At 40.1% G+C, this 26,936-nt stretch overlaps 1 protein-coding gene across 5 annotated transcripts in view; it reads right to left on the reverse strand.

Annotated features, from left to right (window-relative positions):
* LOC123498677 (dynein-1-alpha heavy chain, flagellar inner arm I1 complex-like) overlaps positions 1–26,936 on the reverse strand; it is a 368,589-nt gene that overhangs the window by 93,362 nt on the left and 248,291 nt on the right. For all 5 annotated transcript variants that reach the window (XM_045246012.1, XM_045246014.1, XM_045246015.1 and 2 more), the window contains 13 exons: positions 24,580–24,888; positions 23,966–24,164; positions 23,395–23,576; positions 22,384–22,470; positions 21,060–21,206; positions 20,743–20,842; positions 20,194–20,402; positions 19,792–19,986; positions 11,065–11,238; positions 10,667–10,871; positions 9,070–9,234; positions 7,902–7,956; positions 7,434–7,581 (listed from right to left, as the gene is read on the reverse strand). In XM_045246012.1, the coding sequence (XP_045101947.1) occupies positions 7,434–7,581; positions 7,902–7,956; positions 9,070–9,234; positions 10,667–10,871; positions 11,065–11,238; positions 19,792–19,986; positions 20,194–20,402; positions 20,743–20,842; positions 21,060–21,206; positions 22,384–22,470; positions 23,395–23,576; positions 23,966–24,164; positions 24,580–24,888 (2,175 nt within the window). The remainder of the gene's footprint in view (positions 1–7,433; positions 7,582–7,901; positions 7,957–9,069; positions 9,235–10,666; positions 10,872–11,064; positions 11,239–19,791; positions 19,987–20,193; positions 20,403–20,742; positions 20,843–21,059; positions 21,207–22,383; positions 22,471–23,394; positions 23,577–23,965; positions 24,165–24,579; positions 24,889–26,936) is intronic.

Raw genomic sequence — 26,936 nt, forward strand, 5'->3', positions numbered from 1 at the left:
TACCTTTGATTGTCTTTCTCATCCCAAAATGTGTAAAATTATACTGCATATACTCTACAAACATCGTGATATCCACTGCTCAACAGAAAATGGCTCATATCTCAAAACTAAAGTTACTGATATTTTGAGCACAATATCTATGTTAGTTTTTAAGTAATTTCAGATATAAAGGTATCAATGGAAAGAGGGAAAAGGAAATTTTTTCATTGTGAGACATTTTGAAAAACTATTGCTGTCTCTGGAAAAATAAAAAAATAAAAAAGTAGTTTTTGGCATCAATATTTAATTTAATTTTTTTTTCATGTATGAACTACGATAATCAAAATGTTTCACAATGAAAAAAAAAAAGCTACATACATCTACACCATTTACACTTATTTTCAAAGTAGTAGGTTGAAAAACATTTGAGAAATAGCAAAGAATGCTGATGCTACTTATTACCATTTTCAGTGCGTATTACGTTTTTTCTCTGAAACTAATTATCGTATTTCAATAAAACTTGAGATTCTTGTAATTGAGGCACTAATACTTAAACACACCAAATTTCATGAGAATCTGACAAAAAAATACACCTCTTAAGTAAAGACCATCACATTGCCTGAAGAGATGCCATGTTTGTCATCCATGGTGACATAATCTAACACCTGAGAACTCCAGTTAACATATGTGGATGTCGAGTGTTGTGGTATGGTTAGGGATGGCATGGACTAGATAGTGGTGTGATGAGAAGTGGAAGGTGGGTGGAGCTTCATGTCTTGATGCCCCACAGCAGCCAGAGACTAGCAAGTAGTAACAGTGCTACCTTAGCTACAATGAGGGGAGGAAATATCACACATCTCTCCATCCTGATGAATTTTAACACTCCTCACTACCATATTGGAGACAACTCTTCTACTTATAAAACTACATGCACTTATCACATACACATCCTTCACTTAAAATTCAAAATAAAAAAAATGACGACTCCAAATCCAGACTCGAAGTCCCCTTATGCCTTATGGGGAGGGGACAGAAATGTCCCCAGATTAGATTGCTCTCTCATTGTTGACCCATAATGTCTTGACATCTCTCTTAACTTTTTTTTCATAAACTTCTGCAACATTCACAGTTTTAGATCTAATTTTCAATCTGTAGAACACCACCTCTCCTCTACTAAACCTCATCTTCTTTTCCTCACCAAAACACAACTGTCTGAGGCAACTGTCAGTAGCCCATTCTCTGTTCCTTCCTACTTTCTCTATTCTCATTTTTATTCCAAAGCTGGATGTTGCATCTATGTGCACAATGACTTAACTTGTTCTTGTGCCCACGCTCTTGAATATTCCAAGTTTTCCACCATCTGGCTTAGACTCGACAGTCACTCTCGAACTAAATTTATCTGTGCTGTCTATCTCTCCCCTAACTCCTCTGACTATAGTAAATTCTTTGACTATTTAACTTTCAAATTGGAGCACATTCTGTCCCTCTACCCTTTTGCGGAGATCTCCATCCTTGGAGATTTCAATGTTCACCACCAGCTTTGGCTTTCTTCTCCCTTCACTGACCATCCTGGTGAACTAACCTTCAACTTTGCTATCCTCCATGACATAGAGCAACTGGTGAAACACGCTACTCGTATTCCTGACCGTCTTGGAGAAATGCCCAACATTCTTGATCTCTTCCTTACCTCTAATCCTTCAGCTTATGCTGTTACTTCATCTTCTTCGTTGGACTCCTCCGATCACAATCTCATTTCTGTATCTTGCCCTATTTCTCTTTTCCCCTCCGAAGGATATCCCTAATCAGAGGTGCCCCTGGCGTTTTGCCTCTGCCAGATGGGGGGAACCTGAGGAGGTATTATGCTGATTTTCCCTGGAATAATTACTGTTTCCGTGTCAGAGACCCATCTTTGTGCTGAACGCATAACAGAGGTGATAGTGTCTGGCATGAAGGCGTACATTCCTCATTCTTTTTCTCAACCTAAATCTTCTAAACCTTGGTTTAACACAGCCTGTTTTCATGCTATACATGATAGAGAAGTTGCTCACAAAAGGTACTTGAGCCTTCCATCTCCTGAATCTCATGCACTTTATATTTCTGCCCGGAATCATGCTAAATCTGTTCTTCAACTTGCCAAACATTCCTTCATTAATAGAATATGTCAAAATTTTCCAAACTCTAACTCCCCTAGTGACTTCTGATATCTGGCCAAAAGTATCTCCTATAACTTTACTTCTTCATCTTTCCCTCCTTTATTTCATCCTGATGGCACCACTGCCATCTCATCTATATCTAAAGCTGAACTCTTCTCTTCTCTCACAAACCTTTGCTAATAACTCCACCTTTGATGATTCTAGGCTTGTCCCTCCCTGCTCTCCTCCCTCTGACTATTTCATGCCTTCAATCAAAATTCTTTGTAATGATGTTTTCCAAGCCCTCTCTGGCTTAAACCCTTGGAAGACCTATGGACCTGATGGGGTCTCTCCTATTGTTCTCAAAAACTGTGCTTCCATGCTTGCACCTTGCCTGGCCAAACTCTTTCAACTATGTCTATCAAATTCTGCCTTTCCTTCTTGCTGGAAGTTTGCCTAGATTCAGCCTGTTCCTAAAAAGGGTGACCATTCTAATTTCCTCTAACTACCATCCTACAGATTTAATCTCTTGCTTGTCTAAAGTTTTTAAATCTATCCTCAATAGAAAGATTCTCAAACATCTGTCACTTCACAATCTTCTATCTGATCGCCAGTATGGCTTCCGTCAAGGTCGCTCTACTGGTGATCTTCTGGCATTCCTTACTGAGTCTTGGTCATCCTCTTTTAGAGATTTCAGTGAAACTTTTGCTGTCACTTTAGACATGAAAAAGGTTTTGATAGAGTCTGGCACAAAGCTTTGATTTCCAAACTGCCCTGCTATGGTTTCTATCCTTCTCTCTGCAACTTTATCTCAAGTTTCCTTTCCGACTGTTCTATTGCAGCCGTGGTAGACGGCCACTGTTCTTCTCCTAAATCTATTAACAGTGGTGTTCCTCAGGGTTCTGTCCTATCACCCACTCTCTATTATTCATTAATGACCTTCTTAACCAAACTTCTTGCCCTATCCACTCCTACACTGATGATACCACCCTACATCTTTCCACATCCTTTCAGAGACGACCAACCCTTCAGGAAGTCAACAATTCTTGCAGAGATGCCACAGAACGCCTGACCTCTGATCTTTCTAAGATTTCTGATCTATCAACTCAACACAACCTTCCAGACAACTATCCCCTCTTTTTCAATGGCACTCAGCTGTCTCCTTCTTCCACACTAAATATTCTTGGTCTATCCTTTACTCATAATCTTAACTGGAAACTTTACATCTCATATCTTGCTAAAACAGCTACTATGAAGTTAGACATTCTGCGGCGTCTCCGCCAGTTTTTCTCAACCCTCCAACTGCTAACTCTGCAAAGAATACTCCTTGTATGGAGTATTCTTTGCATGTTTGGGGGAATTCCACTCATACAGCTTTATTAGATATGGTGGAATCAAAAGCTTTTCGTCTCATCAACCCTTCTCTGACTGACTGTCTTCAGCCTCTTTCTCACCACTGAAATGGTGCATCCCTTTCTATCTTTTATCACTATTTTCATGCTAACTGCTCTATTGATCTTGCTAACTGCATGCCTCCCCTCCTCCTGCGGCCTTGCTCCACACAGCTTTCTTCCTCCTCTCATCCCTATTCTGTCCAACCCTCTAATACAGGAGTTAACCAGTATTCTCAATCATTCATACCTTTCACTGGTAAACTCTGGAACTCCCTGCCTGTTTCTGTATTTCCAACTTTCTATGACTTAAATTCTTTTAAGGGAGAGGTGTCGAGACATTTGTCCCTGAATTTTGACTAACTCTTTTGAATCTTTTACATAGACTACAATTCCAGTGAGCCTTTTTTTTTTCTAATATTCATAAAAAAAACTGAAACACCCGCAAACATTGCACACCACACTAGTCATTGCACAACACTGCACTACTGCCACAACCTACACGCAACACTAGCTTTCCATCGTCATGTGTCACAATTCACAATACGATCAGCCATGCTAAACAAAACTGGTTCATTGCACGACACCATAATTATACAGCCACTAGACTCATTGTGCAATGTAGAATGGTGAACCTGAAATCTGTAGGTCCTTTAGGCTGTGTATTAAGATGAAACAGATGCAGAAGATACAGGAGGCATGACATGTAGGTGTCCTGCTTAGTTGCTATGCCAGCTGTTATTGCTTGCAAAAATAGGAAACATACAGGATGTTGCCATATAGTGTGTTTTATAATTTTTCCCACTCAGGTAGGGAAAGATAGACTGTGTAACCCCAGTATGATACATTGGTGAGACTAATGCTATGTTAACTATGTACTATAACCTATACTTTTTAAGATAATATTCTAAACTTACAACACAACATTTCATCAAGCATAAGTGGGACCCATAGCAGTGAAATGGTTAATCAATAGTTCATTAGCCAATATATGAATTTCTAGATTTAGAGATATGAAATTTGTGGCATTAATACCTGGAAGGACTGTACATCACTCAATTTTCCCCAAAAATATCAATCCCTTCAGCACCACTAAGTACATGTGTATGTGATATAGGATGCACTATGATATATTGTCACATCTGAGTGTATGTGAAACTATCTATTGTTTAAAAGGGTGGGTAAATATGGGTAGTACTGAGTTTTATCCTTTGTTTACTAGGTGATACTACATACAGAAAGTACCCTAACACTCCATCCACAATTACTCAACCAAATCATTAACTGCCACATCTCATCACGTCACTGCATCTCAAGGCTGGCTGGCAAAGTGGCAGGCAGCTGCATCCAGTTATTAGTGTTATAATCCTCTCTTTTCTGTGAAAGCCAGTCAGGCACTGATTCAGTGCCTGCCTGGCTTCCATTGAAAGGAGGATTATACAGTAAACCCTTGATGCTCATGGGGATTACAGAAATGACAACCCTAAGAGCATCATAAATCCATGAGCATGAAATCTGCAACCCATTCTCATACCTGCATTCTTGAAAGGTGGTTATAAATAGGAAGGCAGTGGCATATTGGATAAGGTGGTGCCGGCAGCCTTAAAACTTTGTCATTTGTCAAGTAGTTTAAAGTTACCTACATGTCACCATGATACCCAGGTTCTAGGTGGAGTTCTAATTGCCTTACACCAAAGATGCACTTGGGTGGTGATATGGGCCCTAATATGGCTACTACTATAAATAAAATTGCCTGTGCAGCTAATGGGTGGAAGCTGGACAGCACTTCCCATACTCTTCCAGTATAACTACAGGAGCTATAAGCCATAACATAAAAAATAAATAAATAAATAAAATATTGTGTGCATTAATACATAGAACAAGATTACTTTTGGGAAAGTAAGATTGAATATCCAAACAAAAGAAATTATATATATATATATATATATATATATATATATATATATATATATATATATATATATATATATATATACAGGCAACCCCCACTTAACGAAGAGGTTACGTTCCTAAAAAACACTTCGTTAAGCGAAACTTCATTAAACGAACCGATTATAACAAGTTTAACCCCTGACTTGAACTTCCATTGAGAGTAAGCAAAGCGAGAGTGCATCATAGTACAGTGAAAGGTTTAATGAAAGTAAAAATTATGAAGTTTAACATTTAGGCAGTTAAATTTAATTTAAGTCATTATAATGTACACTAATGTATGTATGTATGTAACTTTATAATGTTGATCTTGAATTTATGAAGGAAGGGAGAGTGAAACGGGAAAGACACTAACCAGCAATCTGTGGAATGTAAACAAAAGGCGCATCATTGTACCGCATACAAAACTTATGTACCACATTTCCACAAGACTTTCCATTTTATCCATTGTAGAGTCACGAGTTCAGGTGGTTCTTTTAGCTTGCAAGAAAGATATAGTCTCACCAGCCTTCTTAATAGTCTGCTGACTTGAAAATAGTAGAGACAGTATATGGAGTCAAGATGGTGGCCAGCAATGCTACAGTTTTCTCGCCTCTCTCGTGTCTGTGAATAATATCCAGCTTCATTTCGAGAGTAAGAGACTTCCTGGTCTTCTTAGGAACGCTAGGTCACATTGCAGAGCATTTTGGTGGTAAGTTGAGCGAGTGAAGACGAGCTGCTGCTGACGCTGTCATGGGAGTGAGTGGTGCGTGTGTTGCCCTCGAGAGGCTTGATCTTGATCTTGATCTTGATTCTACAGGTGTCCCAGGATTTCTCCTGAGGCAGGCCTTAGTATTTGCGGCTCCTGGTGTATTCAAAAGCTTGTCGACTTGCGTGATACGGCAGGGCTTTCAAACTTGGAAAACATTACCTGGATAAAACTTTGTTAAAGCAAGTTTGGTGTTCGTTAAACGAGCAGCTGGTAGTAAAATGAAACCTTCGTTGTGGCGAAATTTCGTTGTGCGAACCTTCGTTAAACGGGGGTTGCCTGTATATATATATATATATATATATATATATATATATATATATATATATATATATATATATATGATTACAACCAACAGTTTGACACATGCAAGCCATGCAATGGAAAAGTTATCATACTGCTCTCAGAACTTATTTATAATAATAATTTATTACAGCAAAGAATGACATTTTTTTTCTCATAGTTACTAGTATTCATTGTTTAATCAATAATAAAAACACTTGGAGATCATGCTATTGTAAATACAGATATTGACAGCCACAGGCAGAGAAACTCATTCTCCCTTTTATTTTCCGGATTAATTCACCTTTCTGATTTGATGTCATGACTTTCTTCACTCTTTTGATCTTTGGTTTTCTGGCATTTAATTGAGAATCACTAGCCTTCATTTGTTGCCCCTGTTGGAAGTCAAGTAGGAGTTATGGATAGTAAGATGGATATTGCCAAAAAGAGGCAAAGTGCAAGTAGAGCATTCTTGTGGTTGTCTATTTGAGTGGCACACGACAACAATTTTTTTTAATTTTTGGTCAATTTTTCAATATCTAGTATCAGTTATATCAATTACTGAAAATCTACAAGCAATTAAAGCCATGAGCATCAAACCCATGAGTATCAAGGGTGTACTGTATCTCTTTTTTATTCCCAGACAAGCAATCTAGGATTCACTACTCACCAGTATGTCGAGCTCCAAGTCTGGCTTTGAATATCTGCCAAGTGCTTCTGATGAAAAATCTAGTAATGATAGCTCAGAAAGCCTTATCAGTACACTATAACATCTTGCATAAATCCAAAAGTTTATGCCAAAAAAATAATGAGTGGGTATGAAGTGTGCAGGGCTGGCCAGTCCGAGTGGTATGGAAGCCTGTGCCAAGAAAATAGGAGTGGTGCTGATGTGGTTAAATGTGTGGCATTAACACTTGGGGGAACTCTGCAAACAACAATTAATTTGCTCACTTTCTTCATTAGCGACATCACAAGGTCCTGATGGTGCTGTGTGGTGTGGCATGGCAGACTCACCACCACTCTCCCTATCCTTGTCACCCACTTCAGCTCCTGGCTCAGTGGCCACACCTCTACATGCCATCCTGTCACCACATATAGCCTGACAAAGAAGTAATCTATAGTAATAAAGATAAATTTAAAATTCTTTGCTTTTTCTATTTTACATATGAAGAAGACTAGCCATGGATGGAAATGAAATTTGGTTAAATTCCACTCCTACAAAAAAAAGTTCCTAGTCTCTCAGAAAGTTCCAGATATGTCTTGATATTTCTTGATACTCAAGTTAAGAAAAAAAAAGCAGAGGCTGGCAAAGGGTTTTACAGTACTACTATTAATTTAAATTACTACAAAGAATATAAGGCATCATTATAAATTCAAAGTAATAAATAGATATCAGGACAGGTTCTTCTTTGGCCCTACCTTGAATGTCCAACACCTGTCTTGATCACAACATTCAACAGTTTCTTTAGTACATCTAAAATCAAAAGACAAAATATAAGTGATGATATAAATGCTGAAACACAAATGCCAAATAAATATCAATATCTGAGCATCAACTATTTAGTTTATATCTATATACCACACTGGCAATTTCACAAGGCATCAAACATTTCGCATCATTATACAATGGAGACTCAATACTGAAACATCTTAACAGTCAAATTTTTCAATACTCGAACACAAAAGTTTGATTTAATACTCGAAAAAATATCTGATAGTCAAACATCCACTCACGTGGTTGTAAACAAAGGCTCCCTGGTCTCTCCCTCCCCCTCTGCCAGTTGTGCTGCCACGGATATCAGAATAACATTCTTGTGCATTGTCTGTAGTTTTTCATTTATAAACTTACATTAACACCAAAGTCTTTTGTGCGTTGTCTGTAGTTTTTCATTTATAAACTTACATTAACACCAAAGTCTTATTAGAGGTGAAAATATCTGGTAATCAAATGGTTGTAAACAAAGCTCTGTCCTCTCCTTCTCTACAGCGACTATTTTCCCATTCTGATACTGGTTTTACCGGTAATACCAGTAAAATGGTATACCGGATACCAGGGCACATCCCTAGTCTTGAAAGAAAAAAAGACATTTTTCAGTGTTCTATAGTTTTTCATTTACAAACGTATAATGGCTTATTAGTGGTGAAAATATGAAATCTAGTGAGAGTGCAAGTGTTAGTGAGCAATAGCCCTCCACTAGTGAGTTCACAGGAATCACACAAGGAGAAAAGTTAAAAAACGTTTTCCTGGATGGTGACTCGTCCTCTGATGACCTTCTTCCTCCACCCTTCCCTTCTCATCTCACCTTCTATGTTATCCATTACCAGCTTTCACTTATGGTTTGTACAAATCAAATCACAAAATGAAAAAAAAAAAAAATTACATTGAAATTTTCATCAAATTGAAGTTTGGTAAGATTAGAATGAATTACCTGATTTATAGATATTGATAATTAAACTTTTTTATACTCTAACAGCCATTTGGAACAAATCAAGTTCAAGCATTGAGTCTCCACTGTATTATGCTAAATTAATTACGGTGGAATAAAAAAAAACTAGTAGAGGACAGCATTCAAGACCTTAACCTAACCTGGATGATGTAAGACACTGGCCGGTATGTGAACTAACGTAGGTGTGAGTGAGCAGCTCTGCCCACCACCATCATCTCCTGTGTGCATTGCTCCACCACTACCTCCAGGGTCCTCTAATAGCTTGAGGGCACTATCCTCTCCATCACACTTTATCAGCTCAACTCCTGCAGTCAAATTGGTATTTATGGAAAGTTATATATAAAAAGACTAAGAGACAACTTCTTCTAGAATGTATAAATAGATGACTGGAATAGATTCTATTAATAAATGAAGAGCGTCATGTGATAGAGGTCAACATGCCACCAACACAAAAATTACAATTTTCATGTTTCCAACCAAATTTTTATACTCATCCTTATAGCAGAGCTAAACATGGTTAAGTGTGGCAAACTTTGGTGCATAGAAAGCAGCTAGAAACAGCTAGATGGGTCAAGTTTTAGTGGGCATGAGGGTTCAACTAACATAGGCAGAGAGCATATGGGAGTGCAGCTGCGACACCACATCCTGCTCTCGACCAATCAATGGTGCCCAGCAGCCATGTATGTCTCAGTCTATGTTTTGTACAGATGCCATGCTTGTTACACCCTTTAAAGTCCTGGATTATTAACACCTCTGCCCCTCCATTCAGCACTACATATATAAGCAACTTATAAATCCATTGTTAAGGTACCCAGCTATGATTGTAACAATGAATAATGCTATAATTACACCCATAACATAATAAAAACCACAAAACCCAAAATTTTGACAAACCTTTGGAGAAAAAAAATTATAAAAAAATTAATTTTGATTATTTTTGGCAAAAAATTATACCATGCCATATTCATAATGTTAGTTCCCTGTGATCCAATTTGGGCAGCAATACAATAATAACTAAGGAAGCCCTTTTTTTTCAGTGAAATCCATATGAAAATATTCTTTTCATCATAAATTTTCCCTTAATATATAATACTTTATGATTATGCCTCTTCTCTATGTGCTACAATTACTCAAAATTAACCCTAAATATCTCAAAACTACAACAGTGACATGTTGGCCCGTATTACATATTCATATTTCTGTGCAGTGTCAGTAAGTTAGAATAAAAAATGGGCATAGAAAATTATCAGTTCTCAAATATAGGAATAGTACCCGCCAGAAATATAATCAATTATTAGATTGTATGAGCAGTGTCAGTAAGTTAAATTAAAAGAACATAAGAAACAGTATAAACCTGACTTCTTGCACTTTTCAATGTTCCAAAATTATCTTAATGTCACACTTTGAGACATTAAGCAACACACTTTAGTATTAACCATGGGGCAATATAATGTAAAATCATGTCTGTCTATCTATATACTTATCATGTTGACACTTCTTTTATGTAGTTTCTCTATTAAGAGACTCCATACATGTATAGTTGAAGTAAGATTTTTTTCTTTATTCTGATGTTTATTCCCTGGAAGTCATACAATGAATAGCTATGATAGAGATCACTAGCTGCTCTTGCATCCAAATACTTTATCCATGTAAAATTAGTCCTCTCTCTCTCTCTCTCTCTCTCTCTCTCTCTCTCTCTCTCTCTCTCTCTCTCTCTTATTCCTTGTAAGGGCTCACCAAGGTAGGAGGCAGCAAGTGCCACCACCATCTGCTTGTCCCTAGTGGCTGTACCCAAGCAAAGCAATAGGGGAGGAGAGGGTGTATTCAGGAGATCCCGCACTGCAGCCACTACTATAGCCACTCCTAGACACACCCCACCATGGGAAGCCACTCCTGCTCCTACCTCCTCATCTTCCATCACTTCATTTTTTTCAGAGAATATCTGGAAAAAAAGCTCTGGTGTGATGACAAGATATTTTCATTGTATTATTTTATATGAAGATTAGGTATTCATGCAGCATAAATAATGCACTAGTAGAAAATAAATTACCACTAATAGTAAAAATATTACCATGGAAATTTTCATAAACAAAATAGATATACATCAGCTAAATATTTCAATGTTAACAGCTGACCTTAGCTATCTTAGTTGCTGCATTCTGCTGTGTGATGTAGGAAGGCATCTCCTCAGGTGACAGAGGGCCACGATGCCACAGGGTTACTGGAGGTATCTTGGGTAGCTCTGTTATCAGGCCAGAGCAGCTTTCCACAATGCTCCCCAGCAACTCTTCCCACACACGCTCTTGCACCTAAAATAAAACCATCAGTGCTCTATATAAATGACATCTTTATAACTGAAATGTATTTTTCACTTACCTGTTCCTTCTACTATAGGCAATGAACACACTGTCTCCTTGTGTATGTCAGTGACTAAAAATCAACCCCCCACCCCCCACACATAAGTCGATGCGCTGTTTCCCTATTCCTCCCTGCAGTAGCAATCATCACACCCCACTTCTCTAGGACCTTGAGAAAGAAACTCAAAAAAGGACCATTGCATGGGGAGGAAAAGTGGGAGTGTGTAGAAGGAACAAGTAAGTGAAAAATACATTTTAGTTATATAAATGTCATTCATTTATAACATAATACCTGTTCATTCTACTTTAAGCAGATTCCCACACTTAGGCAGTGGGGCAATGCCAAATAGGGGATTGACCATGGATGATAAAGTCCACAAAAGATTCGTGAATCTTAGGCAGGGAAGAATGCTAGGCAGTGCCATCTTAGTGTCTCCCCATAGATCCATGCCATGACCCTTAAACTGGTTTGGAGTGAAGGAGGGTGTGGCACGATGTAGCAGATGTCAAGGGATGGTGCTGCCAGCCGCCACGGCAGGTCCCAGGGAGAAGATCCCGTCATGGACCCTGTGGACTGCCTGAAGGTAGTGAATGGTGAAAACAGACTGCATTCACCAGCAGGCCACTGCCATTACATCAGCCACTGCCAAGTTAATGGGATACAGTAGTGACATTCCCACACTCCGCATGTCATGTGCTTTTATCTGGAGTGTACATCCCAGATGATTGGGGAAATCCTCGTGAGCAGCTCAAATCAACTGCCAGAGGAAGCAAGAGATAGTTATCTTGGCGATAGGGTGCTTGGGGTCCTAGACTGAGAGGAAAAGGTGCCCAAGCCTATAGGAGGACCATGTCCTGTAAAGGTACCACCACAGAGCACGAACAGGACAGAAGAGCTGCATGTTGTCATCTGAGCTGACAGCCGCCTAAAGACTTCTCAGGATGAACTCCTGAGGAAGTGGATTAGATGGAATCTCCATCTTGGCCACAAAGTCATGAAGATAAGACAGCACTATGTCATGATCCTGAACCATGACCTGAGCGGACAGAGCCTGAATTTTCCGAACTCTCTTGGCCATCGACAGACCCTTAACCCCTTCCTTACCGCAAGACTGTTTTGTGGTACGTGCGTACCACGCGCAAAAGCGACCTCATGGTACCGCAAGATGCTGCCGTGGTACGTGCGTACCACACCAATACATTTCCGTGTATAACCGTGGCCTGAGTGCGATTTTACCTTTTTCATACTCCACGTGGTTCACTATAAACAAACAAACACTGGAGGCGTTATTTTTAGCCACCCCAGCATAACAAAACCATCCCCCCCACTAGCCAATCAATATCGGAGTTAATTTTTCATGCATAAACTATAAAGCCAATCACTATTCTTTGACATATATTATTCCCACATTCCCCCCAAGAACATCAGTTCTCTAGTATCGGCCGTGGTGAAACTGTTTTATTGCCTCTAGTTAGAGATAATGGCGTCTGCTTCGTGTAGCAGCGATGAGGATTATCATAATTATGAGACAGATAGTGAGGATATACTGGAAGACTCTCCAGATGAATATGATTCAGACTATGATCCTGAAAAAGAAATAGGAGAGAGTGATAGTGACAGCAGTGTTGAAACCCTCTCGGCAAGTGAGGGGGAGCAGCCTAGTTATGACTGCCTCAGGGCCACCCTCACCAGGTGCAAAGTGTGTGGTGCTGAATTTATGATTAGCGCACAATTTATGATTATGTTTACGTTTTCTTTTATTAATAAAATGACAAAAATATGTTTAGAAAAAAGTACATAACACTGAGTTAGAAAGAAATATAATGTGTAGATCTGGCCGTGAGGCACGTGCGCACACGGGCAGGGGACTGCAGTATAGGAGAGGAACGCTTTGTTTATATCAGGGGGTGGCTGCGGTAAGGAAGGGGTTAAGAAAGAGTTTTCTGGGTCAAGAGCCAGAGAGAGGACTGGTCTAATGGCTCAAAGAGAGAGCAGACAAGGTGCTGCTAGACAACATCCACATTCCAATGGGGAACTGTGGGCACTGGTCTGCATACCCTCTGACCGCTGAGTGAAAGATGACAGTCCTAGTGCATTTTTCTTTTTTTTTTTTCTTAGCACCTGTAGGCATACTTGAAGAGTATATATGAGAAGCTCTGTTAAGCTTTCGCCCATTATTGGTGCAGGCTGTTTTATTTATAGTGGTACCCATATTAGGCCCCATATCAAATGCATCTTTGGTGTACCACCTAGAACCTGGGTATCATGATGAGAGAAGGATTTCAGCAAATTTTTGACTGGAGGGTGTCGAGGCAGTGTGTCCCTTCTGACAACACCACAGATGGTAACGCTTCCACTTATACTGGTAGTTCACAATGGTTGAACGCCATCGAGATCTCACCAGGAACTTCGCAACTCTTCAAGAAAAGCCTTGATAATGGAGGAGTGGCTGGACAGTTTCCATGCAGTCAGCTGAAGCGTGTGGAGACCAGTGTGGAAGCAATGGAAGTGAGAATGTTACAGAAGGTCTATCCATGCCAGGAGAAAGTTGGAGATATCGATGGTCACCTGTAGCCAATCTGGAAACCATTCCTTCCATGGCCAGAATGGTGAAATGAGGATGATGGATGTCCCCCATGACAACTAAAGCTTGGAGAGAAGTTGCCTGATCGCAGAAAAGGTGGAAAGGCATATAGATCCATGTGATTCCAAGGGAAGAGAAAGGCATCCATTATGATGGTCATGTGATCTGGGAATGGAGAGACAAATGCAGGGAGCCTGAAGTTCTGGCTGGTTGTGAATAGATCCACAAGAGGCATCAGCAAAGAGTTGCCACAGGGCTCAGAATACTTTGTGGTGAAGAGTACACTCTGTGGAAATAACCTACAACTTTCAGCTGAAGGAATCTGCCACCACATTGTGAGACCCACTGATGAAGTGAGGTCTGAAAATAATAGCTCTGTCCTCCGCTCAATGCAGTGTCCACTATGCCTTGCCATTGAGCATCAAAGAGTGAGTGCCCCCATGGTGAGAGAGATATGCCAGAGCTGTGATATTGTCTGCAAATACTCCCACTGTCTTGCCCTGGAGGACATGTTGGAAATTTAGCAGATCAAGCTGAACTGCTCATAGTTCCAGAACATTGATGTGAAGAGCTGCTTCATCTTCAGACCACAGTCCACCCATGGTGTAATGCAGGAGGGAGCAGCCCCAACCTTGAATGGAGGTATCTGTGTACAGCAGAAAATCTGGCACCAAGTCCTGGAGATCCCTGCTAATGAGAAGATTGGATTCCATCATCCACCACTGTAGCAAGGTTGTCAGGAGTCCAGCTGGACCACTGAAAGCAAAGGTGAAACTGCAGGCTCTGCATGCATAACTGAACCCCTGGAACCAGGTGAATGAGGGAAGCCATTTGACCCAGTAGAGTTAATCACTCTTTTGCAGTCAGAAGTCGTGAATCCATGAAAGCTTGTAGATGAAAGAGAAGATTGACCACATGAATCCGCATCGGGGAAGCCTTCAAAAGAGGAGTCCGAATGTTGACTCCCAAGTGGACAATTTCCTGGGGCAGCCGCAGGCAAAATTTATCATAACTGATACAGATCCCTAGGTGGGCACATAGCTGAAGCAGGACTTGGGTCTAGTTGAGAGCCTCTTGGTAAGATGAAACCAGGAGAAGCTAGTCGTCCATATACTGTTGGACGCAGATGCCCACCTGTGTAACTCAGCGGAAACAGCTGCCATAATCCTGGTGAATATTTGGTGAGCCGTAGACAGGCCAAAGCACAGTACTTGGAACTGGAGAGTACATCTGCCCTAACCAAAACGAGGGAATCATCTGCTCTGGGGATGGATAGGAACTTGCAGGTAAGCGTCCTTCAGGTCTACGGACACTTTCCGATCGTATCAGCAGATGGCAGCCAGAACTGTGTGGACAGTTTCCATCTTGAACTTCATAGTGGTGGCAGTGCCGAGCAAGGCAGCCTCCAACTGAAGAGTTGGTGAAGGGGAGCCATTTCCGAAATGTCTAGTTCTTTTACTGTATCAAAAAGGGACATCCAAAATCATGGGAACTGCGAGGGTTGAAGCACAGTTTGGAGAGCATTTGTTGGACTGGACCAAGATGAGGGCAAGATTCAGCAGAGGTGGAGGGGCGTGGATGTTTTTCCATAAGCGGTGTTCCTGGTCTTGGTTTCGTTTTGATGAGAGCCTTGGCTGCTACCTCAGTGTGCGAAACCAAAGCCACCTGCTGTAGTTTACCAATGGCCTTGTTGACACTAGCCAAGTCGAACAGCAGGTCCGAGTCCACAATTGAAGTGGTGTGGAAGATGCAAGAGATAGAACTCCCTCCTCACTGCCCTTGTGTTGGCAAGAGCGAAGGCCATGATCCTGGCTTGGTCCACCATGGCTTGTTGAATGCCATGTGTAACTTAATGTAACATGGGATCATGAGCAGATGAGCCCTCACCTGACAATGTGAGGAAGAAAGGTACCCATTAATCGAAACAGGAAGTTCTGTGTGTCCCGAGTGGTGAAAAGAGCCTCCTCATGATGCATCATCTCCCCTTGAGAAAGTGAGACCCGGTCACCACACACAGATGTAGAAACAAAATCAGAGTTCACTTTTGCAGGATGGCTCCTACCTTCATCAATGCTAGTCCAATAACATCTGTAGTATTTCCTGCCCAGATACTTGGCAAACAAAGGTTTAGAGGACTCATTGGCACCTGTCAATGTTTCCGAGGCTTAAAACATCGTGAAGTCTATGGGAATGTGCATACCTGAAGTGAGGAGTGGTGGCAAGAATCTCACCCCTCTGCATGCCTGTGAGAAGGGGGGAAGAGTCCTGTACAACTGGACCATAGGCTTCTAGAAACTTCTCACAGATGAAGTCCATCATGGCCGTGAAGGTAGAAAAGGACTCCGGAAGACAGTCTTCTATACCCGAGGAATCGTCCTCCTTTTCCCCAGACCAATTCCTAATACCCACCAAGAGACATGGAAGGACGAGAGGTGGTAGTAACACAGAGAAGTGAATGGGTGCCACACACTGAATCCACACCGTGGGAATGCGAAGATTGCCATGGAGAAGATTAAGGCTGTTGTGGAGCCAAATGGAGGTGACAATGTGCAGCCAATTGGTTTACCATCTGCCGATCCCCCACTTCGGGTGCCGTGGACAGAGGAGAGGGATGATGTGGTGCTGTCTCTTGCAGCCCACCTCCCTTGGACTGAGTGGCTGGATGTGCTTCATGCTCTGTATCACGACAAACAGTCCGACCCTCACCAAAGGGTCTGACATGGGCTAGTGAGCCAAGAATCTCACTTATAGCCACATCTGGGTCCTAGGCCAAAGGAAGCAACAGAGAGGCAGGCCTCACACCGTTTCATGAACGACAAGGCATCCACCACCGTAATACACTTACTCACACAAACACTCAATGGCTCGTGTTTCAGGCTACCTTCCCATGCCCCCTCAGCTAGGAGTGCCTCTTGCCTTCTGCTAGGTGCCATGGGCTTTGGGAAGGTTAGTCTAGACTCTAGAGCTAACCAGATACTCTACCTGAGACAACAAACTTGCTGGAAGCTTACCAAGATTATAAAGACATGAATTTACTTGAGAAATAATCATATCAGAAAGCATGGAATGCAGTGGAGAGCCATGGGCAAACATGACAGCAAGTTGACCCTCCAAAGGCAGTACCTAGCTGACCTACCTTGGAGCCCAAATCCTGAGGGGTGACAGAACCGACAACAAGTCCACCTGTACCGCCCAGTGAGGGCTGTCACCAGCCCCAACCCTACTTCCTGAAGCGCCAACACTACCCTGACGTTGAGCACAGGCATATCTGGTATGGCACTGCACCAACTTAGCCTGATATATCCTGGCTGAACCTGCCACCATGACATCCCAGCCTGAACATTTGTCACACCTTGAAGTAACAGTACAGGAACCAAGACATGTAATACATGTAGTATGAAGGTCATGGAAGACATTAGGAAAAACCATGCTACATTCCTGACATGCACTCATCCTTTTAGAGGTACTAAAAGAGAAGGCACAGGGCGCAGTGGCTGGTGATGGAGTCCTCGAAATGCAGGAACCGTCTCCTCTGGACTGTGGGTCACCGGTGATAAACATAACACCATCTGTTGGGTGACTTGTGCCTTCCCTTAGAATGTCACTCTCAGCAGGGGATGGTGGGGAAGCAAAACATGGAGAAAAGTGTGCGTGACTGCAATGAATGTCAGTAGAGAAGGTGGGTGTGACGATGGCTAACGCAAGGAGGCATAGGGAAAACAGTGCATTGACTTGCGCACAGTAGGGGAGGGGGATTTTTAGTCACTGACAGACACAAGGAGACAATGTGTTCATTGCCTATAGTAGAAGAAACAGGTATTATGTGAAATAAACTACACCTGGAACCAAAAAAGTATTTCATGTTAAATATAACACTATTAATGTTAGTTACTCAAAAAATGTTCCAACTGTAATATTTTGTAATGCATCTATAGACATATACAGGAATTTCTCAATTTATGTGTGTTATTTTTTTCAAATTACACAAATTATTTAGATTAACACAATGTCAAGATACTTTGCTCAAGGTCAAGGTTTAAGGTTCCAGCATAGCCTTTGCAATGGATAGAATGATAGAATCGTTTCTTTCTTCATTCACTACAATTGGTTCTTTCATCTAAATGTTTTATTTTCCTTTCTTTGGCTGTAGATAATCATACACTATTGTTATTAGTAACTGGTGTGGCAATTCTTGGGAATCACAAGATTCCACAAGATGTTCATTTAGGCCACCATATTGTCAACACAGCTGATTGTAGCATAGAGGTGCTTCACCTTCAGGATAGCTAGTGATGCATGATAAACATCTTTAGGAAGGTCAGTGTGTGCTGTCTTGCTGTCAGTTAGATGCCATTACTACAACAGTAATGATCCTTTGTTTATTCCAGCTGTAAGGTGTACAAAAGCATTTTATACAGGGTATGTTCTGCAGGGACTGCAAGGTGGGTGCCCTCCCGGATGCTTTCTCAGATGCAGTCCTTCCAGAAACGTGAATTAATCTACTTTACATGAATTCCTGTGGGGAAAAATGGTTTTGCTTCTTGAATGTGTGTTGGTGTAAATATATATATATATATATATATATATATATATATATATATATATATATATATATATATATATATATATATATATATATATATACGCGTATTTAATTTACGTGTTTTTGTTAACACGCAACCGAAAAAATATCATAATTAATTAAATTTGCACAATCGGTTTGCTTATACATGATTTGGCCCAACTGCATTTTCAAACTGAGTGCCGGACGCAATTTCAAACTACGTGCCAGAGAGTTCCACAACTGGCCGATAGGTGGGAGCTCTGCTGCCATGGACGCACTCTTCTGCTACACAGTGATGCAAAAAGAATTTTCCAAGAAAAAATGCCAGACCACCATGCTGCAGTTTTTCAAGAAAACACCAGTGGAAGATGTAGTACCAAAAGAGGATGTGGACGATCCCGTGGAAGCAGAGGAAGCAGAGGAAGCACAGGTGGATGATGACGTCCTTGACTAGGAGGTGGACAGCAACGGTGTGTGCTTGTGAGGGGTGAATTAAGAGATTGGCATCCTGCGTTTATCTTTTTCACTAGTGTTTACTTTTATACTGTGGGGTTATTTTTGATAAGTGGATTTTTGATAAAGTGAAAAAGCTCAGAGGGAGATGGTGACTGACTGTGGTGTGAGTGGTGAAGGAAGTAAAGCAAGGAGTGTTGCATTTACGTATTCTTTGTTTTGTTGTTTTCTCATTATTTTTTTGCTTTCTCTTATTATGTCTTGCTTTTCTCTTTAATTTAAATACACTTCTAGTATTTAGAATAGTAAATAATAAAAACATGTTAATTTAGCCAAATAAATAGAGTATTTTGTACGAATTTTTTTGGACCACATCCCGCATCCCCCCTATTATCTATTGCTTCTTATGAGAATTACAAGTTTATTTTACGCGAATTTTGATATATGCAATGCCTCTTAGAACACATCTATCACATAAATTGAGTTACCTATATATATATATATATATATATATATATATATATATATATATATATATATATATAGTGGAACCTCTAATGCTGTACAGTTTACTTCGGTAATCATGTTCACTTTATGGGATTTTCACATTGCACGATCACTTCAGGAATGTATTCCCCACATAAATTGAGAAATTCTTGTACTGCATACATCACCAGTTTTAAACATGTGATGTGTTGGTTGTTTACAAAAGCTTGAGGACTGAAGAGACTTGAAATTTAGTCTAGAAAGGCCATGTTATCTATAGTGAATGTATGCTATGGTTATAAAGATAGAAATCTATCATGACCCTTGATTCATAGCAATATTCATCACTGATGGTGTATATCACTAACACTTTATACAAAATAAATAACTGTAATTCCTAAGCCTTTACATCATTACCTGATAAGAGTGTAGTGGCAACATGAGAGTAGAGATGAGCACATGAAGCCAAGCATTGAACATGTTGAGAAAGGAGGCTGAAGACACAGAAGGCAGAGGGATGATACGCAGTGCTGCCACAACCTGCCACACTAGTGCTGTCTTACTGGATGGAATGAAGGGCTCCTCCAGGGGGCTGAGCAGTGGCATCACACGCTGTGCAGGAGTTACAGTGAAACAAAGATGATTCAAAAATTTGTATTGCTACTTGTTTGGCATCAGGTTACAGTGAAACATGACAATCAACACTTATAATGCTGCATGCTTGTATTTAATTCACCTTCAAATATAAATATACACTGATTTGAAAGCACAGAAAAGATGAATCATGTGTAAATGGTAATGAGGATAGTTGTGTCTCACCTCTGCCAGCAGGAGTGTGGCATTATAGAAGGCAGTGTGGGCATGGTTTTGCAAGGGTGCCAGGGATTTAAGGACAGCAGAGAGAGCAGCACTGCTGGTGGCTCCCTGGTCATGGTGCATGTGGTATACTACCCAACCACTCCACCAACCACCATCCTCTTCCAGCTCTGTCTCTTCACTCGTCTCCAAAGTGCAGACACACATCATGTCTGTAAAGTATAAGGCACGTGCAAAAGTGAGAGTGATCAAGCAATTTGTGTATTTTTTTTTCTCTCTCTTATTTTAAGGATGCCAACCAAGGGTAACAAAATTTATAAAAAAAAAAGCCCACAGTTACAACTGTCAAAATCATTTCACACATTTTGCAAATATCTATGAAATGGAAGATTGAGTTAGGTAAAAAAAACTACACATTGATTATCTAACATGAGAAAATATAAAAATTCTTAATGAAACTGAACTCAAATATAGAGTACATTGTGTTACAATACTATTAACTACAGCTAATACAGTTACGCTGGCACTCAGACGAGGTGAGTGGTGACTCACAGACATGGGCAAGAGTCATCCAACGTGCCTTGTGGGAGGTGAGGAACATCCCCTGGTGTTGAGCCACACTCTGGATGTAATTGGCAGCTGTTGATGTTCTCTGTTGTTTGAAAATATACTGATTAATAGGCAAATGATCTCAAAATGCATACCAGTGAAATGAAGTTTTAAAAAAAATTTTGAGGTGCATCAACATCTAAGATTTAACACTAAATCTAAACAAAAGAAAACATGACAATATAAGGTACAAGTAAACCTCAAAAGTAACATAAAGTTATCATTCTCCTTCAGAAGTGTCACACATGTATCTGCCACACCTGAAGCCCGCCAACATCGTCAAAGCAGAAGATGGTAGGGGAGGCGGGGGTCATGGTGTCATGTGAGGTCTGTGTCAGATGGTCCAGGAGTGTAGCCTCCACATCCTCTGCAGTAGTGGCTGGTGTCACCTTCACTTCCACCACCACCTGAAGCAACTCACAGGTTTGAATCAGTTAATATTCTCTAGTCTCATTGATGGACACTAGATGTATGTTTCTGTTTTTGTCTGTCTTCCACACCTGTCTCATTGAAACATTTCACATGTATGAATCAGTTACCATTCTCCACTCATATTGATATATGTCAGATACATGTGTCTGTTTCTACCTGCTCTTTATTACTCCTGTCTTAATGAAGCACTCCACATGTACAAATTAATTTTAATTCAGCAGTTTTGGTGATATACTACAAAACATGCATGTAAGTATTTACTTCTAACTGTTTTTTTCTTCCATATAATTTTGTTATATCTTCTAGCCACAGTATATTACTCCAGTTTTCTCCTTAATCTGATTTACTATACAAAAGTTCTGCATTGACTCATTGAAATATAATATAGGCAAGCCCCGCTTAACGAATGGGTTACATTCCTAAAAAAAAAATTCATTGCGTGAAGTTTCGTTAAGCGAACCAATTATGACAAGTTTGATCCCTGATTTGAACTCCCATTGAAAATAAACAAAGCGAGAGTGCATCATAGTACAGTAAAAGGTTTAATGAAAGTAAAAATTATGAAGTTAAACATTTAAGCAGTTTAACTTAAGACTAAGTCATTATAATGTACACTAATGTATGTATGTAACTACATTTATAATGTTGATAATCTTACAAAAATAATCTTCACTTCATGAGTAAGAGACTTCCTGGTCTTCTTAGCAATGCTAGGCGACATTGCAGGGCTGGTTGCAGGGCGTTTTGGTGGCATGTTGAGCAAGGGAAGACAAGCTGCTGTTGACGCTGTTAATGTTTTGAACTAAAAGCGGGGAAGGGTATGGGAGTGAGTGGTGCGTGTTTTGTCCACGAGAAGCGCTGGTGTATTCAAAAGCCTGTCAGCTTGCGTGATACAGTGGGGCTTTCAAACTTGGAAAAAATTACCTAGATACAATTTCGTTAAAGCGAGTTTGGTGTTCGTTACACGAGCAGATGGTAGTAAAAGGAAACGTTCGTTATAGCGAAATTTCATTGTGTGAACGTTCGTTAATCAGGGGTTGCCTGTATATACAATATGCTAAGCATTACAGGTCTCAAAGGGGTGTGGTGTTTTCACTATCTAGCTAGATTGACCCAAAGCTGATAGAATAACAAACCATATACTGCACTCACCCAGTCTCGGAGAGAAGCCAGAGCCATAGAAGTGATGGTAGTCTTGCCCCAGCCAGCATAGCCTGCCACCATCACTGGTAGGCCAACCTGTCACACCACACAATTACTCAGTCACCCAGACTTTACCATTCAGAAACTAATACATAATCACTTATCATTTTGAGAAATGGTAATGGTATCTTAGTAAGATTTGGAAATTACTTTACACCTAACCCTCCGTTATTGCGCGAAATTGGTGCCTAAAAAGCAGCAAGCTAGCGGAAAACATGATCACGGAAATGAAGAATAAATAGGAAATAAATAAATTGGTGCCTCAACCCAAAAATTGTCCTAAAAAATTTTCTGTTACCCTAAATTTACTACCATTAATACTGGAATAGCTTATTAACATTTGCCAATCTGAAAGTAATGAAAACCAGCTCTGAACAACAGAATACCACATGTGAGACTGAGGGGTGGTGGTGGTGGTGGTGGTGGTGGTGGTGGTGGTGAGCAGAGTGACTGGAACCAATCAGTTTCCTTATTCAAATCATGTGACATGAATACACAGAGATGATTGGCTGCTGGCTCCTCCTCCTCCTCATGATCATCATCTTTCTCCCCCTCCACCTCCCCCTATCTAAACATTCATCAGTGTGTGGTTCGGATATGGGTAATACTACTACTTCTACTACTACTATTACTACTACTACTACTACTACTACTACTACTATTACTACTACTATTGCTGCTACTACGGGTGCGTGATAACAACTTTCCAGATGCGTTAAAACTGAATTTTGCAGATTTTCATAAGTGCGCGATAACGCCTAAACGCAATAACGGAAGGGCGCGATAACGGAGGGTTAGGTGTATACATAAGAAAATAGAATAGAATAGAATAGATAAGATAGAATAGATGAGATGAGATGAGATGTATACATAAGAAAATAGAATAGAATAGAATAGCAATAGTGTAACAATGTGATTTAAACAATGTGATTTAAACAGCAGAGAGAGGAGGAAACTCACTGGTATGACTTGCTGTAGCAGCCAGGCAAGTCTGTGAGCATCAGCAGTAGGTAGGACATGCACTGCTGACGCTGTAGAGGATGACTTCATATCAGAGGGACTTGTCCAAGGCTGCCAACTGGATGATGCTACATCCCATCTCTGTTCACTTACACTGTCACTGCTGCTCAAGTTTTCAATCACTAGAAAGGGGAAAAGGCAATACTGTTTATCCCTGGCTATACACACAAGCAAAAACTGGACCATATTCTCAAGCATCTTAGTGCCTATTGTTGAGCATTTTTAATAGGTTTCAGCGATTGTGGATTTTGAGAATGTTTTCACAGTTCTAGTGATAATTTAACATGGATTTTGTATCATCACTGAGAAAACACACTAGAAAATACAACAAATAATCTGTGCAGCCTTAAAAAATAATCCAAATGAAAGCTCAAAGCATTTCAGCATATGGGTCAATATGCTACTGCTGCACATTGATTCTATACACAATTGTTTAAACATTTTGTCAATAAGTTGGTTCCTAAAAAGTAGATAACAACACACTAATGGATAATATCACCAAATGCTTCACCTTCCAAGACTGATGAATCCAAAACAGTTTCTCCTGCTACCTTTCTGAGAGCCACATTCAGTATGCGGTGCACTTGTGGTAAGCTAGTAGGATGGGCCAGACATCTGCCAGCCTGCACTATAGCCTGCACTGTGCCTGCCACACAATCTACTGTCACTTCCTCATTCTTATGCTCTCTCAGACTTTCCACCAGTCGAATCTAAAGTGAAAAAGTAACTACATATCATCATTCAACAACACAAAAAATATAATCTACAATTTCACAAACCCCTTGCTCAAAAGTAATTACTCAAATTACCATTGTAAATCTGAAGTTTAGATTATCCCTTAAAAAAAAATACTCCATTTGACTATGCCCTTGTTTTGTAAAAACTTTGGGTACACTGCTTCCAAAATTAATCTTGTATTTACTTATGAAACAACAAAAAAAGACATACACAATTACTTGCACAAATATATGGCTTCAAAGCTCACATGACAGACAGATAGGCCTAACCACAATCACATATCTTCTTTATCACATTTGGTATACAAAACAGTAACACAGATAACAATAACAGTAAGAACAATATTCAAATTTCCCTCCTTCCTCAATCTGAGCTTTGCATGCTTACCACATCAGCAGTGGCATAGCACCAAATGTTAGAGGGTCTGTCATAAAGCACTTGGAGCAGCGGGTGGAGGAGGCGGTAAATGAGGTAGTCGAGGAGGGCAGCTGAGGTGGGTAGCTCTTCAGGGTGGGTGGCTGGAGTGCTGGGTGTCCTTGGTGTGATGCTGGCATCACTGCAGTGGTCAGTGATGGGGGTAGAGGGCAGGATTGCTGGCTCAGGCAGGAGTGTGGCTAGAGACAGCATGTCTGGACTGATCTGCACCACACCTGCTCGTCCCAGTACCCAGCCCGGCACCTCCTCCAGGTTACATACCTGAGGTACACATAAAGTCAACTCTCGATTAACACAAAGGTTATGTTCCTGGAGATATCATGTTATTCAAAATCACATTATCCAAACAACTTTTCCATCAAAAACAATGGTAATACAGGGGATTATGTTCCCGGCCAAGGGGAAAGTTTGCCTATTTAGGGGATTTGTTTTATTAAGCTATTAATACATCATTAAGTCATAGAAACAATAAAAACGCACATTCTCTCAAATATTATTCAACATGATTTGTCCTATGATTTTATATGCCAGGAACATTTTTTGTACATTTATTATTAGTGTGTTTAACGAAATAGACCATGAGTACAATTTAGTGGCAGTTGGTAGCAGTGTTTGTTTACCATCACCTCAGCTGATTGAGCCACACAGTCCAAACCACACTGTCTCACCATTCCACCTCAGGCAACATGGAAAATTTTATGAAGAGAACCAATCCTGTTACTGCTGCAGAGCATGATTTATTAATAGATTTGATGAGCCAGGAAAAGTGCTTTTAAATAAAAGCACAGATTGCCATATAGTGCCTTGAAGATGGGAGAGAATCACCACCTCCTTCAACTGTGTAGGGTATGGGAAGAGGACAGTCCACTAGCTATCTACATAAATAGGTACTTATCAAGCAACAAAGACATACAACTGATCGTAAGATAAATAGCATTCTGATAGAAAGCTTGGAAGATGGAGATGCACTGATTGCAACTGGTAGCAGCTATGCTATTGTTGTTGTTTCAGTTCAGTTACAATCACAATGATTTGTAAAGTAAGCTATCTGAACAATAAGCTATTTAGTTTTATATTTCTAAAATCAATTAATTCACAAAAAAACTAATAGTAATAAGTATTTAGACAAAATTTATTTGAAGGTAATGAAGATATGGGTTTTGGTTCACCTTCATGGCAAAGGTGAATCCTGCCTGATCGTTGCCTTCCTGAGTTGCAGGAAGGCAGCGTTCACTCTTAAGAATACTGATTTCTCTTGGATAGTATCCTTCAGCTGATGAAGGTGGAAGGTATTGTTTAAGAATCTGGCTGAGAACATCTCAGTGAGGTTCCCACAGAAGCAACGTGGGTGTGTGTGATGTTATTGAGTTGAATTAACCAGCTTTAAATCAAATAAATTGCTTTATTCAATCATATCTTAAATATCAAGTAGTGTGAAATCATAATCATGTTATTCAAACTCATGTTAATGGAGAGGTGACTCTATATAGAAACAAACATGTTCTGCTACACACACAGTGATGTATTATCACGAGAAGTTTACAAAACAGCAAGGAATAGATATGTTGAAGTAAGGAGAACAGCACAGAAGGAATATGAACAGAGGGTGGTGGAAAAATGTTTTACAAATTCATAAATGGAAAACTAAATATAAGGGAGGCAAAAGTAAAGGTAAAGAATGGGGAAGAAGTATATGAGGATGCTGGAGATATAGCTGAAATTTTGAACGACAACTTTTGCAAAGTGTTTACAAAGGAGAAGCATTTTATGGAAAAAAACCTACAGAAATAAAGCAAATGCAGGACATCATGGTTACTAAGGAAGATGTAAGGAAAATTATAAGCAATCTGGATATTAATAAATCAATGAGGCCTGATGGCATATCTGGGAGGTTGCTAAATGAATGTAAGGATCAATTGTTGAACCACGTATTTCATATTGTATTGATCTATTTGTATTTACCTATTTGTGTATTACAGGGCTCGAGCTAAGCTCTCTGTGTCCTGTCTCCTTGTCCATTCCTGTCATATCTCTCTTTCATCTGATTGACACACACCGCATCAACGACATCACTGCTCAGTTTATTCCACTCATCAATGCTACGATGCAGGAAACTGTATTTATCAATGCTATGATGCGGGAAACTGTATTTTCTCACGTCATTTAGACATGTCCTTTATTAGCTTTTTTTCATGTCCTCGGAGATGATTACTTGTGGTCACCTTTATCAACTCTCTATCCAGTATGTCAATCTTCTTCACCAATTTATACATAGTTATCATGTCTCCTCTTGTTCTTCTCTCTTCTAA

Source organism: Portunus trituberculatus, chromosome 48 (assembly GCF_017591435.1).
Source record: "Portunus trituberculatus isolate SZX2019 chromosome 48, ASM1759143v1, whole genome shotgun sequence".
Taxonomy (NCBI): domain Eukaryota; kingdom Metazoa; phylum Arthropoda; class Malacostraca; order Decapoda; family Portunidae; genus Portunus; species Portunus trituberculatus.